Source organism: Phymastichus coffea, unplaced genomic scaffold (assembly GCF_024137745.1).
Source record: "Phymastichus coffea isolate CEN01 unplaced genomic scaffold, Cenicafe_Pcof_1.1 PCOF00039, whole genome shotgun sequence".
NCBI lineage: Eukaryota > Metazoa > Arthropoda > Insecta > Hymenoptera > Eulophidae > Phymastichus > Phymastichus coffea.
In genome coordinates, this window is record NW_026706850.1 from 1,474,336 (window position 1) to 1,491,736 (window position 17,401).

The window sequence follows — 17,401 nt, forward strand, 5'->3', positions numbered from 1 at the left end:
GATCAGTTAATATTGTATTTTAACAAAATTAGCAGTATAACAAGAACTAACCTGTCGCTAGCGTGTCAAAAGACACAATGACTGTTCTTGTCGACGCTAGTTTTGTCTGGGTCCTCCCTGAGGAATCCCCGCCTTCGTGTAAAATGAAACTCCGCGTCATAAGTCTTGCTGCCCGGCGACTCTCAAATTCTGGATCTGAGAGTCACCGAATTTCTAAGTATTCTCTTCAGCTTTCGAAAATGCCCGAATCTCCTGGTTAGAAAACTCGAAGGTCAACCTGACAATTGTACTACAGCTTTCAAGGGATGACACTCTTCCGTCACGACATGGAATGTACAATTGTGGATTTGATGTCTTAGAATCCTCCCCTCGGAAAACCAGTATTTTCCTGTCACAGAGAGCACGGCTAGGTATGACCTCAAAGTTTATTTGAGCACGTGAAGGGCGGATGCAACATTTACGGCTAAAACTTGTTTTCGTAAACGGTAATTTCGCATTTAAAATTAGGCGGAATTGCTGATGGACCAAAGGCAACTTCATAGCTTGCTAATTATTAAATAAATAAAAACAAATTATAATTTTATTTCAAAAACATTTTTGTATCGTGTGTAGATAACCTTTCATAGCCAATACATCTGGCGTCAAATAGCAGAACAAACTAAAATTTATAGATTTATAAGCTAAAGGTCAACGTCTTGTAATCTTGTCGCCTCGCTTTCGCGTGTCTCTTTTTAAGACAAAATGAATAATTGTATAATAAAATAATAATAATCCATTTTATAACAGTAATAACAGTTTATAATCTAATAATAAAAATCACGCATCCTATTTCTAACACAAAGAAAGCAAAAATCTTAATTTGTTTGGGAGCTGAAATTCTTCTGTAATTGTCTTCTTTTTTTATGTTAATAATATGCATATTTTGCGCGTATAAAGCCAAGTGATAAGATATTTCTTTATATATTTTTATAGTATTCCATTGTCTCATGAAAATAAACTATTTAGAAACAATTTAATTTGATAATTAAAATTATTTTAACTTCTGCGTAGATCAAAATACATTAAATTTAGACAAGCATCTAGAATTATTTGTAAAAGGAGGTTTTTGATTTTGTTAGTAAGCATCTCATGCCTTTGAGTCTCCATTTCAGATGAAACTTTAAGGTAGGTTAGCATCGAGAAGTAGGTAAACAAAGAGCTTTAGGCAAGGGATAGATATATAAGGAATACGAAAACACGACGAAGAGATGTGTATTCAAAAAGCAAGCCAGATTAAGCAAAGTTTAACTGAAGGTGAAATTTCAATTTAATAAGATAAAATTGTCAGTATTAAAAGTGGATATAGTTTCAAATCTGTTCATTAAATTATATCGAATTTATAAAATTTATTAAATAATACAACAATTGCACAGAAGAATTGCAACATATTGCATCAATAATACGTCAATACGCGAATTAAGTTCATCAACAAAGACGTCGTAAGCTAAACAGCAAAGTAGGTGTCATTGAGCTCAAAATTTCGGAGAGAAGCAACGTAGACTAGAGTGAAGGAGGGAGAGAGGAGAGAGAGAGATAAGTGCATAGTGAGATTTCTCGTGGGCAATTTCGCGATCTTAGGTACCTAGGAAGGAACGTACTTGGCCGTAATCGAGCTACAATGGATTATAGTGTCTAGCTCGATTATATTGTGTACGTGCTTAGTTGAAGCATATCTCTGTCTCTCTCCCTCTCTCTCTTTCCTAGTACACGTCTACCTTGTAGAAACGCTAAACTTTGCTTGTTTGAGCATCTTCTGGTAACTCATCATCGCTCATTCATCGGCACTGTAATTGCACTAATATCGCATGTCAGGAACGTATATAGGTTTAAAATTTAAATATTTAACAATTTTGTATTTTTATTATTTTTAGAATAATTAAATATTGTACATAAGGAATTTGAAGACAATTATGATGAAATAATTGAAACCCAGAATATACATAAATGAAGGACTAATTTAAATTTAATTGAAAGGCTGGTATATTTATTTAATATAAAATGTTTTATTTTATAATCTACTTGCATATGACATGCGTTTGGGAATATCATTTTTATAAAAATGATATTAAAGCTTATTAGCTTAAATATTTCTCTACAGCTGTTCATTTAAACAATTTTACTTATGTTTCACAACGAACAATGATAATTCCTATTATTGTTATGTTACGTCTCGTGCATCAACTACGAATAGCTAATGAATGAGACGTTCCAATATGTTGACTAGTGGTCGGATATGTCTCACTTATAATAAATATATGTGGAAATGTATGTCTGATAATTGTACTACCTTGATAATTGTAGCTTTTAATTGTTGATAAAATGTAGCAGGCTCTAACTGCTTGTTGGATTGTATGAGTGTAGCAGGCTCTAACTGCTTGTTGAATTGAATAGGATAGGTTGTTGAATAATACTTGCACGATATTACTTTGTACCAGTCGTGAGTTTATTAAGTAAAATGATCACCAATTGTCGGACCAGTGTGTACGGAGTTGAGTCTTACAGGTACTTATTGACTGACTGACTACTGATCAACTGACTCGTAATGATGTTCATTGCTTTTTATATGTTAATTTTCAGGTCAGTATTGAATTGTGACATTTTGTTTTTTGCTGAATATACATTCTTGTGCTCGGTGGCTTTATTTCGGAGTGCTATTTGTTTTGCGTTTTGTCAGCTTTCTGCTAACGTGTGAATATTTTAGCAGTTTTGAATTTCCTGAATATGCATTTGTTACAAAAGAGGATGTGTCGCAAGGTGTAACAACTTTATTTCGGAGTGTCATTTACCTCGCGTTTCGTCAGCTTTCTGCTGACGTGCGAATAGTTTTAGAAGCTTTGAATTTCACGAGTGTGCAGTTGTTACAAAAAGGATGCGTCGTAAGACGTAACAGTTATATTCTATTGATTATTGGAATTTCATCTGTGGCACCGTCTCGATATTTTGAAATCTGAAAATGAAAATCATTTATGTTACTGTAATTTATGAAAATTAAATAATAAAGTTCAATAAAAATAGAGGCAAAATATAACGTTAATTTTATTGCAATTAATCACAATTGAAAATAACTAATATAAAATAATAATTTTTTAGCCATCGAATTACATTTATAATATCTATTATCAATTAATATCGAAGGTATATATTGAATCAAATGAAATATTTCCATGAAAGAGTGATGGTTCGAATTTGATTGAAAATCGATGAAAAAAATTCTTAATAACCACTAGGATGGCTTTCAGATAATCTTTTCTGAAAAAAATTGATTTATCCACTAGAGATCGGCTCAGAGATATGCATTTTTCAATTGATCTAATATTCAATAATGACGAATGTTTTCATTTTTCGGGAGTACCTGCTTGTAGGTCATGTGAAACGAAAAATCAATTGCTAGTTCACCGCTTGATTCGACAGCTGCGCCTTGTACGTGCTTTACATCACAAGTAAACTCTCTGATGCATCATTCACAGAGGATAAGATGGTTCTATTTGCACTTTCTCGTAAAACAGTTACACTTATATGTTCCATCAATGACATTTATTTACGTGGTTTGCATTATAATAAGAAAAATAACTTCTATCTCGTATACAAAAGCATGCACACTATAAAAAATTAACAGTGCTACAATATTTTGTGTGTACTCTTATGATTTTATGTCCATACCAATTAACACAAAGTTATTTGAAAAACCATGCAAAGCTTATGATATTTATAATAGCTGTTTATTTTAATCCATATTAAAACTTGAACTTACACATTTTCCATAAACTATTAATTTCATCGCAGCAGCGGTAAAAATCGGTACAAATACATTCGCAATATCATTGACAATATAAAACGAAAAACTTGACAGCACTTTAAAAGCACTTCGAATAAATTTATCTTATTGGCATGCATTCGAAAGGATCAGATGCTTACTACCGTACAAAACACTGTATACTGGCAGCCCTCATTGTAGCATATGGAAAAGCTTTACAAACCTATATATGTTCATGCGCGTGACATTGCTTCACACCCTTGCGTTTCTTTCATGGAAGTTTATTATTAACGTCAATGGATAACGATCAAACGCAAGAGAAAGGTGTAAAAAAAGCGATAAAAACTGCCAACCTTGCTTAAACGACTTTATCGATTGATTAAATTTAGCACGAAATTACACGCGTTACTTTATATTAATTCTTTGTGTTTCATCCACTTCTATGTCATTTTATTTTTACAAATTATAGACTTTGTAGGGTTTGTCTAATGAATTAATTTTGAAAAAAATTAATAGTGAGGGAAAATACATAAAAATATCCATATTTGGGCATATTTTAATAATAAATATTGATTAACAAATATCGATTACATTAAAAATATCCAAGAAAAAATGCTATATCAATTCTTTCTTAATTCGTTGTAAAACCTCAATTTCAATACTGAGAATGACTTGCCGGTTTATCGGCATAGGAGGTACAATATTGAAATATGCATGTCTTGAAATGGAATCGATGTACAATTCAAAAATACTCTTGTTTTCTTATAAGTGGGTGACCGATTTGCCACAGGATCATGATCTCACGTGTCCGGTTGTTTAGCGTGGTTTGCCGCTAATCGATTCGCCACCTAATAGCTAGAGCCTAGCTCACACGGGGAAAAGCTAAATAATTTGACCCCTAACGTTCAATACCAATGCACTACCGCAATCAATTATTTCAAACCGAATGTCTTGATTTGACTAACAACAATATTAGAAGTCAGAAGTGATAATAGCAAATAAATTTATTAAAAAAAAATATTTTTAGAAGATAAAGAATACATCAGAAAAGAAAAAGATTAAAGTTTTTTCGATAGATAATTTTGTCCTGACACAACGGTTGTCTATTGATTACCTTACGAGAGAAAATCGCGACGGAGACGTTCGCGGTCGAGCACACTCTGAATTGATCTGCGTACCAGGGAGCTGCATGTGCAAGCTCGGCACTCCATCCTGTCGATAGTGGTTTCCCAGGGTAAAGTGCACTTTCTCTGCTCTATCCTTGATTTATTCCTGTTTATTCGGGCTCCGGCTTTTGTGTCTGACTGAATTGGAATCATTCTACTGGACACTGAAATGATTTACATATAGCACTTGGAATTAATTCCATTTATAGAGATAAATTCAGAAATTTATAAATATTTAAATTACATCTTTTCTTTTGTATAAAATAATATATCAGAGCATGCTCACTAAATTTCGCATATAATAATTGACTGAACAAACAAACTTATCATCTCAGCTGAAGTAAAGTTCAGTTGCAATTTAATTAGTAGCTTCGTCCGAATAGGTTACTAAGTAGTTGCGTAATCTTACTTAGAGATATAAAGTACGAAGATACGAAATATAAACATGAAATTAGATGAACTTACCCGGAAGGGGGGTTGGGTCGAAATTATATCTGGATACTTGTAAATAACTTGACTTTGAAGACTTCTCTTTAGTGGTTAGTAAAGCAAAGTAAGTAAATGATAAAGCTTTAAGATAGAAACTTTTTTATTTTACGCAAACTCTTGCGAATAAAAAGCAATAATCTCGAAAAAAAAATTACCGATTTCTGAGAGGTAAAGTCAAGAGTTTTTCGACCTAGAAGAGTTCTGTTACACGGCTTAGGGGCTTTTCTCTTATGCTGTCTCCGCGAAATCTGACTTGGCGGAGCTTTCACTCGGATCTTATAGGAGATTGCAGAACAGATCAAGAGGAAAGAACTCGGCAAGCTTATTGATTACATTGTATATTTTGATTGCTCAGAAAATTATTCTGCATGCAAATGGAACAACCAGTTCATTATAATTGCTACTTGCAGTTGAAAACTCATGTTATTTGAAACTCGTTTGCTATAAATTTTATCTACACTTATTCTACAGCAGAATCATAATAATAATTCTTAAGTAACTAAAGTATTTTGAATTTAAAAAATATGATGATTTGAAACAAATTAGAACATACATGCAAACGTAATATTGAAATAATTTAACAAGCTGAAGAAATCTTCAATTAAATATCATATATTAATATTTAGTATAGGTATAATATGTGAACGTTCAACAGAGGGAAACTGGAAACTATTCCAACTATCAGGTGGAACAATTGCTCTAATATTTTCAATGTATATATGAACAGGCACATAAAAGCAGTTATATACTTGTGCGGTTTTCCTCGTTTCCGCAAACATCTGTAAAACCGCAATTACTTTGCGGGAACCCACATAACGTGATCTTAAATATACATAGAGGCAGCTTAGAGAGCTTTAATTTGTTTGTAGAACAAAATATTGTTCTCAATTAGTTTAGTTATTTTCAAAATTATAGCATAAATTATTTAAAACAATCAAGGATGGTGACATTTCGTACATTCTCGCAGATTCAAAATAATTTCAATAGGAATTATCCGATACGTATTTCGTTAATGATTTAATTACAATAAGTCACAAGTTTTTCCTATAAAGACAATAATAATTATGCGCAAGCAAACATCATCCTTGTCTAATTAACCACTAGAACATTCGATAACCTAATGCGTTCATATGGATGATGTACAATAAATCATTGCATTGAGGCTATGGGTATACATAATTAAAGTCATTGAAATGCTATAGGTAACTAAGACCCTTTAGTGTGTGATTAATGATACGAGCTTTCATAACATTAACTCAGAAATTATTTGAAAAGTCAATGGTCCGAGTTGAATAATGATCGATTGAACTTCACTTTCCAAGTAAGCAGTGATAATCGTGTGGGTGCAACGATATACGAATGAAAAGAAAATAAAAGCAAGTTCTTAATGCATGTCATCGTGATCCTCACTGCGATTTATCGGCCTAGCAGACTCTTCTGCACATAGATACACACATACTCTAGGTCGAAAAGCTCGAGCTAAAGGAAACTGAGCGAGAGGAAAAGGACTGCAAGGTACGCCTGTTTGAAAGCTCTTGAGCTTTACAGCCATGCTTAAGCGGACTTGAAGAGAGTATGAATAGCAATAAACGTCGATGCTCCTCTCTCTCGCCCTTCTCTCACTGGTCTTATGAGGGTTAAAGTTCGTTAGACGCCAAAATCTACCCGCCACGCGAAATTGCATTTGATTGACGAACTAAGCTTACCGTTAATTCCAGTCGTTCACTTCCCTTAAATCAGTTGAAAATAATTCCCTTCAACGCACACTTATACGCGACTCTCTACTTGGAAGTACCCATAAAGAACGATTTGATTGCTCTTTAAAACAACCAAGTCTCCACGCTGCGTCAGTGTCATTTTGCTAAAAATTCACGCTAATGCAGTCGTCAATGTAGAAATTATTCCAAAGAAAATTTTAAATACTGATTGAAATAAACTGCTATTGAGTATTTTGAATCAATTGCAAACAGATCATTATTACAAGGCTTAATATTAATATCTCTAATTTTAAATAATATTAAAATCTAAATTTACTTCTTTCTTGATAAAAACCACATTTGTGATTATGTTGCAACTCAATTTATAGAATATTATTTCTTCATTCAATTAAACGTACAAATTTTGATTCAACACAAGAATTAGAAAGGAATTTTGAGCAGATTAATGATTTACATTCATGGTGGCTAAATGGACTCCAAACTGGATGCTCGCCAATGAACTATTACAATTAGTGGAATACAGAAGGAAATGTCTAGGCTGATTGTGGTTTTATACGAGTTTCGTGGCGTACTGAAATGTATGGTTAGTTTATACAAATACCAGCTAATGATAGAGAGCCTTTTTCAATAGATATGTAAATTCAGTATTCTTTGAAATGTGTGCGTAGGGCGTTTTACTTAACTTGATGATAAACTACTCAACGTGCAATCAAAACAAAAGTGTAAACGATATTTGCTACAACACTGCATACCATAAGAGCAGGCAGTGCAATACTGAGAAATTCATATATATATATCGTATAGCGCACCTATGGTTGCGCAGCCGTCTTGGAAAATCAAAAGATATCGAGATAGAAAATGTCATGACGCACTGCACAACCGCCTTTTTGTCTCAAGGGTCCCGAATCGTTTTCCAATACCCAGCACGCGATTTCATCTGTTTTCCAAGTACATTTGCAGTGTTAAATATTATCCTGTTACCGTAAGAAAACTATTTATTAAAGATAATTGGGAAAAAAATGTAATGGCTGAGGAAAATTGAAAACTGCTCCGAGTTAATTAAACAAACAAATATAAGTAGATTTTTTTATGTATACGGATGGAATCCCAATGAAAATATAAGCCAATTGTTTGTTTTTACTTTATGAGAAAAATCTAGCTGATTGATTTTTGAATTCATTCGTATTTCGTGATGCAATGTTTTACGATATTATAAATTTAAAATCGCATTATAGTGACGCCAGTCATTATAGAGCAACGGTAACCTTCAATTCAATTACATTACTTTTTTTAAATGTATCAATATTTACATTAATCAACAATACAATTTTAGTAAAAGTTGCATAGCGCTCTACGAATTTTTGTATTATGATCACGGTATTTGTGTTAGACTTTCACATGTCACCAGTTCAATCTATTTCACGTTCATGCTTGCCGTAACACTCCAGAGAATAATTGCTCGATCAATATTTCCAAGTCTAGGCTATCGTTTCTCCTTCCTGCTATGAGCGAGTAACTTGACAACAATCTGATGTTATTAAATTCTAGTTTATTTAAATCTATGTTTTGTTTTTAATTTCGGAAATGATAAATAAATTTCTAATTAACTCAAGATTTGATAAATAGGACTCCAAATTAAGCATTTAACATCTAAAAGTTTTTCTTATTCGCATTTATAGACGATATTCCATAAACAGCGTATCAACATTTGTGAGTGGCAGAATCGTTTAACTAGTTGATTAAATATATTCTTTGATAAATTGAGATTCAATATTGAGATTCAATATTGAGATTCAATAATAGAGATTCAATCTGACTATATAAACGGCTTGAGATTTTACAAAAATTTATACGCATAAAAATTTATAGCTAATAAAACATTAAAAAAAACTCAAATGAAATCGTAAAGCTGCTATAATAATTCTATTGGAATGCTCTAGTTTTCATTTCGCTCAGAGTAAGTAACATCAATGATCGAGTACTAGTTACATCTTGCGGTGACATAACAATGTAATATATTTCGAAAATAATTTAATCTCTGACTCATTTGGTCTTTTTTAATATTTAAAATTTTCATAAAAATCTTTCATAGATACAAAAGTAATTCATGACAACTTAATTTGTATGCAATTAATGAGTTCCTTGTATCTGTTAATTACAGATAGTATCATACAATACAGAGAAATATTATACAGCATTGTATCCCGTAAAAAGTAGACACACCTACACACGGAATCGCGTTGAAGTGATTTTGTATTTTCATGTTTTTACAAAAAATGAAATTTCTCGACACTAAAAATTCAAAAATTATTCTAATTTTACCATGTAATTTGATCCAACACAATTTTATAGCATGCATATATGTCGCTAACGTAAAATAGTACTTCACACGCGAACATCCGACAAGTCTTCAGTAGTATACATCAGTGGTAGTCGCATGCAATAGGGTCAGTGCAACTTTGTCATTTTTACGACTAGGGTCGTTTGAAATGAGTCTCCATTTATTCGACGTATTGCCAATAAAATACACGAGTGACCTACCTGCAGCTGCGTTGTGTTGTATTCTTATATTTCCAATGAACGTTGGCTCAGTTGTTTTCAACGTAGCGTGTATGTTTGCACAGCTAAATTGCAGATTTCGGCGCACACGTGTGCAATTATAAGCTAGCTGTGCAATCGTGTATGTGTATCCCAGCTCATTGCAACTCGTGATGTTAGTATAGGAACGTACACGATCTGCTACGGTAATTATGAGAACTTGCTGACCTTACCAGGAAAAAGGCCGGTGTATGCATACCTGCAGCTATGTCATGCTTCAATCATTGTTTTACTTACCTTTATTTGCATTTAAACTCAAACTGCGTTTACAGTTGAGTGAATAAAATGTTACACTATATATCTTATATTTTCATTTTCCAGTTCGTTGATTCTGACATAATGCATGAATTGAACTATAATTTTATGATCAACATAACAATAAAATAATTACGGAGGATAAAAAAGTATGGAGATAAAATAATATGATGAAATTATTTGATTTAAATATATCTGTCATGTATGAAATTGATTAATTTTTAATTATTAATTTTGTAAGTTTTGATTTCATACTTGTTCCGGATAACTTTACTGAATTATTTTATGAAATTATGAATCGCAACGGCTGCACAAAATTTTTCAAGTCGTAACCATAGCAACTGACAACGTTATAACCTGATATATTTCTAATTATCACGTACTTCAGCGTAGTAATCGATTATCGATTTATGCATGTTTTCAGAATCTTTCAACTCAAATTTTATGACTGCACGATCAATTGTCATCAGACCTACTCTCAAACATTTAAAGAGAGTTATTAAATGCTTGAACGATCATAAGTATGTTACTGCTTTGATTTTTGTTAGCCTCTTCGACAAAGAAAGACAGTTCTGCGATACAATGTTTACAAGTATATGAACGAAATTTAGAAAAATAAACGGCGAGAGAAAATTATAAAAAAAAAGAGGAAAGTATAATAGGATTAATTATTTGATTTACATTTAATCTGAATACTCTTATTCCATTATTGATATTAATAATAAATATATTTATTTATACCTGTGTGACGATGTAAGAAGTCTAGCTAGCTTGCTAGTTGAGGATATGATGGTCCTCTGAGGTGGTCACTCTTGCCCTCGAGTCCAGGGTCGTAGGTACTGATCATGGGATGTTCGAAACATCGCCACCGCGTAACACTTACTGGAGCACCTTCTCTCGCCCGTGTGCATTGCATCGTTAAGTAAAAATAAAAGAGAGCTCTCGATTTTTGCCGCGTAGTAAATTCGCCGTTTCATAAAGAACAATCACTTGTACAGACCAATCAAGCCTCAGTTACATTACATTTTATTAAAATTCTTTATTATTTTGTATGTATAAATAGCTTCCTCCTCATTTCAAGAAGATTTTTTATGTCTAATAAATTTTATCTGTGACATCAATAAATTTGTTTTACAATACACATACCTTCCTGATCGATAATAATAGATGGAAGTTGTGCATTTAACATAAACAGAATCCAAAAAAAATTATGTATATCAGCCGCGCCAGATAAATTTAAGTATCCACGTATTCAATAATAGTAGTATTAAATAATCATTGCTTGTATCGATATAAGTCAAAACTTATGATTATAATGACGCATATACATTTGATAATGGTCTTCCTTTTAAATGCAAATTTTGTTATAAGTAATTATAATAAAATATGTGCAAGTGAATTTTGATTTATAGCTAAATAAGCAAATGTAATTAGTAACTGTAATTAGTTTTAAGTAATAATTTATAAGTCGTTTTGCGTGAAATATTTGTATACAATAGTATCATTATTGTTACAGAAACGATATGTTGAGAGCCATCTCTGGAGGAAAAGGTTCAAATTAAAAAAGAACTGACCTCGCTTTTCGGAAAAATTCACGCCCTCTAGCCAATTAGGTTTCCTAATTTTGAAAGAAGGAATTTTTCACCATTCCCATCATCTAAAATGAAGCTGCACCAAGGGCCTAAAAGAAGGGATTTTCACTCACTACTCCCAAAGGATATAAAGCGCGAACGCGTGGCCCAGGAGTTCTCTCTTCCACGTGTGTCCGTTTTGCCAGCCAACTATAGTTAAGACCGAACGCGCAAAGCTCTGTTTGTAAGAAAAGATAGTTTCTAACTAAGGAAAAATAACGAGTAAGTTTTACCTCAGATAACAAATCCTTAATTTGTTTTTCTTCGTATTTGCCTAATTCTGAGTTGGTTTATTGCTCCGCACGGCAGGTTTGTTTGGCTCATTCCTGAATTTTAATATATTGCTCCATGCACCTGGTATATTTTTATATAATCTTAATATATCGCCCCGCGCGGTAAATATATATTTAGTGTCTGTGCATGAAATAAGGGAAAGAAAAGAGAAGCAATTCTATTCATTGAGTCACCTGGTTGAGATAGATAAAGTATAAACCAAAGTACTCAATTTTGTCCGAATGACGTGATATAAATGATTTATTTTAAAACACAAAATAAATGATCTTATACGAAAAATAAATGGTATAATAAGAGAATACAGTTTATTATCATAACTTTATTCATTTACATGGGGTACAATCTTATAAATTTATAAGGTAGTTAACAGAGTTATATTTCAAACGTGCGGTGGAAATGCCAACTAACAATAAATAGTGTTCAATAATTGCTGCGTCCACTTTTTTTATTTTTGGTGTATGTTCATATTAATATTGTAGTATTGTATTCGTATCAAATAGTATAAAACTGAATAGAACTAACCGTAACTAATAACACAAATAATAAAACTTAAAATACAAACTATAAGTTTGCATAACATCATATTGTACAAAACACAATGAATTAACTTGACCTCACTAAACTAATTTACTCTTGTCGACGATCTATATTATTTTTTTCTTTTTAAGTTCACAGCGTATTGACGTTATGCTTATTTACATACAATGATCGTACGCGTAGTCAAATTATTACAAAATTAATATTTCATTGCAAATCCGCAAAGTATGAACACAAAACTATCAACGAAACAGGAGAGAAGAAAAGGAGTGACACATCCACAATGGCACGTATAATACATCGCGGCTTCGCCAGTGAGAGAAGGTGAGAGAGACTGAAAGAAAGTAGAAGAAATCAGGGGTCTGAGAGGATCGCGTTATCGAACATCGACTCGAGGACACAACTACGTAATCTCATATACACATCGAGTAGGGAAGCGCGCGGTTATTGTCGAGCTGCTGCTGTTTTGCTGTCGCTAATGTGTCAGCACCATTTTTTTTATTTCTTTATTCTGTTTCTTAGTGTCGTTCGGCGCGCATTATTTTCTTTCAACGGAGCGTTTCATTATTACTTGGCTCCCACCAATTGCCATTGAGCTCGCCCATCATAGAAAGCCGGATCAAATTCCAGCCTTCGAGTTCTTTGTATCAAGTATCATTGCGCTGATTAACGCTGCCTGGCTTGTAGCCCAGATTTTTACGTTGCAGAAACAGATGTATCTCACGGAAGCTTGGCCTGTTTGTTTCGTTGCGCTGCCAGCACTCGCGTATCAAGTCGTAGATTTCTTTTGGACAGTTCTTTGGCAGTGGCAGGATTATCTGTTAAACGTATATCGAACGATTTTAGTTAGACAATGCGGAAAATGTTGATAAAGTGCTTGAAATGTGTAAAAATAAAAAAATATTACCCTTCTCTCGTCTTGCTGATAAAAATAAGTTGCATTTTCAACTATACGGTGGTCGGGCAATTCTTCGAATGGCTGCTCACGCGCAAATGTAAGGATCTCCCATAATGTCACGGCAAATGCCCAAACATCACTTTTGGATGAATAATTTCCCTGAAAAAAGTAAGAAAATTCATATGTATTATATACAAAGAGTGGAATCTTCGAGATAACATTTCTTCTACTTTATTAAATGATATTTGTATATTTACTTGATGGAATTGTTTAAATAATAAAGAAAAGCTATGTTGTATTGAATCTTCCATTAAAGAAGAAATAAACAATACCTTCGTTCATTGTTATTTATGTAAAAGCATGTCAGCCTTATAGCCGTTAACTTCATAGAAAGTCTGAGAAATTAAACTTAATTAATTAAATTTTCATCTAGCAACCTATATTTATTCTACAACTTATGTTAAATCGCATCTATTGACGGTTAACAGTTTCATTTATCTATAGAAAAGATAAAGCTATATGAAATTCTACCTTTCTTGTCGAAATTTGTATGAAAGCATAATTTTAGCAGTAAATAAATCATACTATAGAAAGAGAAATGTGATTAATATTATGTTCATTTTTAAAGCAAAAAGGTAGAACAACAGCTTTTCAGTAACATTAATAATTGAAAATAATCAGTACACTCTTGTTTCAGAACTATAAACCAAACTCTCGATCAAAGTGCACGAAAGAGCAATCAACCCGTTCATTCGTAAAACTCACAAAAACTAACTTGATGGACGTTCAAACAATAGAAAAGTAATTTTTTTTTTTTTTGCGAATGGACGTATCAAATGGAAATCATTGAAATGTACATATAACAAAGGTCATAAAAAATAGTCTATCTATTTACCAGAAGTAACGATTCCCAAGCCATCCAGCGTATGGGTAGTGCTGATCGACCTTCAATCTTGAAATAATCCGCCGAATATGCATTTCTACCTGGCCCGAGGTCCGAGATCTTTATGAAATGTCCTTGGCTTACGAGGCAGTTTCTGAAATATTTTCCAAAATCAGATTTATTTCTACATATCTGATATTAATCACAGACGTTGTGATGTATTTTATAACAATCGATGTTTCACTAATTTATTTTTATCACGGGATAATATTATTCTATTTATTGATCTCTAATATTTCATTATCGTAAATGACAAAATTCTCAATCACGTAGTTTTAAAGTATTTGAGAATTACCATCAGGGGTTGATTTATTGCAACTGCAAACTCTACTATCTCATATTTGCAGTTGCCAGTGCCATGCTAACGACTAGCATTCGCTTGGAAACTGTTTGAAAACATAAAGTTGTTGAGGATTCAGTTTTATAAAAGATAAATAACCCAGATACATGTAGTTATAAATTCTCAAAGAACCATTACAGATGACGATAAAAGGATAATTAAAATGTTTAAATTGTTGAAGAATAATAATTGATGTACGGCATCGTTTAATAACAATTCTGACTGAATAGTCAATGGCTGATAAAAATAAAATCTAAGCCAGATTATATAATCAATCATCCCAATTTAATCCACTTCATTATTTTAGTACTGTCATCGATCTTCTCATTAGATCAGAGTAGTTATAATTACTGCACGTCATTCGATGTAGATATTGAAGAAGGAAGCTATATAACAAGTCGCTCTATTTTCCGATCAATTAGTTAAAACTTTTAATCTCCCTCGCTCGACCGGAAAACGGAGCTTAAAGCTCACCTTCGAGGCTGCAACTTGCAGATAAGTTAAGATAGTTAACAACCTTAGTCTGTGAATTCTGCTTTTTCAACAGAGTGTATTGTTGGAAAGATAATTACGTCAAAAATTTCAAAACAAGACACTACTTGAAAGTTTCTTTTGAAATAATAGATATTGTTGGTGCTACATTAAATGAATTTAATTAATCGCAAAATATTTGCTTTTCGAACAAAAATTCTCATTTCTTTTTCTATCGTGATTTCATGATATTCCAATAAAAAAAAAGAAACCTGTGTACAATTATGCAAACGAGTCTTTTTAACCTTTTGATAGAATAAAGCAAATATTGGTAAAAGTTAGTGGTATACATGTGGTGGTATACACAATGACATTTTGAGGCAAGATAAAAAGGAAAACAAGCCCTCAGGCTTAGTGGAGTAAATTTAGGACGCCAACGAGTCAGGTAAAGTCATGGAAGGAATCCCGAGCTGTCGGCGTCACTTTGTGAATCGCGTGTCAGGCACGCTTTGGTGAACTTTCTTACCTTGTAGCGAGATCCCGATGCACGAAGTCTATTTCCTCGAGGTGCTTCATGCCCGATGCTATTTGAGTAGCCATGTATATCAGAGTACCAAAACTGAAACAGGCAAATTAAAGCACGATAGACGCTGTTCGCAATCGAATTGAATGCGTTGAATTGTTGATAAGATAATGGAAAATCTGGGTCAGTAGCCGGAGACAACTAGACAAGCATGTACGCGACTAAAGCCTGATTGCGTTAGAGCTCGCGTATGGAAAGAAAGCGATCCTAAACAAAGAAAACCGCAGTCGTGTCAAGCTTGGGGGCCAGCTCGTCAATCTCGATATTGCATCCAACCACAGTCCACCTTGGCAGTATATACCCGTGTAAACTCGTCGCGTGCACGTGTTTGCTGGCAGTAGTAGTAACAGTCGGTCTCTCCCTCCCGGTGTTGCGTTTGCGCAATGAGAGCAAACAGTTTCGCTAGGGCGCGCACAGTAGATATGAGCTGTGTGATTCGGGCTGTGCGTGTATGTGACTCCACTCCATAAATATCTTGAGTAATTACGCTTGTGCGTGTATGGATTTGTACCCGTATGTCACGTAATTCCATTCTTTCAATGTGATAGTACTTCAATCTTATGGTAGATCTTACTGAATTTACGTGGCTTACAAATATTAGTTTGTATTAATTGTTGTTAAAGTTGTATGCAAGTGAAAATATACCAAAATGTGTAATTATTTACATAAAGGTTTTACAGCAAATCGATTTCCAATTTCCCAGTGTACCTAACGTACGTTCGCTTCAAGACTTTTACTACGCTATTTAAATTTAAGTACAGTCTCTTTATCCGTGTAATTTTCCTGTAAATGTACTTTACATGATCATAGACAAGAATATCAGATAGCGATCCAAGATTCAATGTAATTTTTTTATAACTTTATTTATCTAATAGTTTATCGATTCTTACTTTTCATGGCATTTTATTTTCAATAATATGATGTTATTTTTAATTTTTCGTATTAATACTATTGTTTTAAAGGTAAATAGTATATTTTATTGAAATGACTCTTTGTACAAGTAAGACTATGAACACATATTCTTGTATTAATTATTTACCTCAATGTTTTTGCTGTCTGCACGGTAGTTGTCTCGGCGACGTGACTTTGCAGGTACTGGTTAAGATCTCCAAGTTCACAATTTTCCAAAACGACACACATGGGATCATTGTCAAGGCTGGCGCCTAGCAGCCGTACGACATTGCGATCGTTGATGCGCGCCAGTCTTTTGGCTTCTTTTCTAAACTCTATCCTGTAATACAAATACAATATACAAAATATTTGCTAAGCTAATCTAAATTAATCTAAAAAAACGTTTAATTTTTTAAAAATTAGTCAAGCAAATTTAATCTAGCGTGAAATTGAATGCGAAGAAAAAATTCTTTAGAAAACTCGTGCAATTGTCGTCGCGATCGGAGCAAAGTGAATTTAGAACGATCGGAGCAAAGTGAATTTAGAACGATCGTAGCCGCGGGTACAGCAAACTTTCTTTCCCAGATAAAATTGCTGCGACATTTAGTTCGACGGTCGTGGAGTGTAAACAACACTTGGGATCCAAAAGGTAGGAAGAAGAAAGCGCTTGAGTATCGTGGAAAGTTTTAACGAGAGTGCAGTTCATTAACTGGAGGGTAATTGAAGCATTTATGACTATATCTGTACTTTATCTCTGCGAGTGTTATGCCTTTTTTTATCATTCTATTAATGGT

At 33.2% G+C, this 17,401-nt stretch overlaps 1 protein-coding gene across 3 annotated transcripts in view; it reads right to left on the bottom strand.

Annotated features, from left to right (window-relative positions):
- Window positions 1-12,267: 12,267 nt before the first annotated feature.
- Window positions 12,268-17,401, bottom strand: part of LOC131663841 (discoidin domain-containing receptor 2) — a 105,206-nt gene continuing 100,072 nt past the window's right edge. For all 3 annotated transcript variants that reach the window (XM_058934541.1, XM_058934540.1, XM_058934539.1), the window contains exons 15-19: window positions 16,756-16,947; window positions 15,660-15,752; window positions 14,275-14,416; window positions 13,389-13,538; window positions 12,268-13,299 (exon numbers count right to left, since the gene is read on the bottom strand). In XM_058934541.1, the coding sequence (XP_058790524.1) occupies window positions 13,129-13,299; window positions 13,389-13,538; window positions 14,275-14,416; window positions 15,660-15,752; window positions 16,756-16,947 (748 nt within the window). In that variant the 3' untranslated portion in view covers window positions 12,268-13,128. The remainder of the gene's footprint in view (window positions 13,300-13,388; window positions 13,539-14,274; window positions 14,417-15,659; window positions 15,753-16,755; window positions 16,948-17,401) is intronic.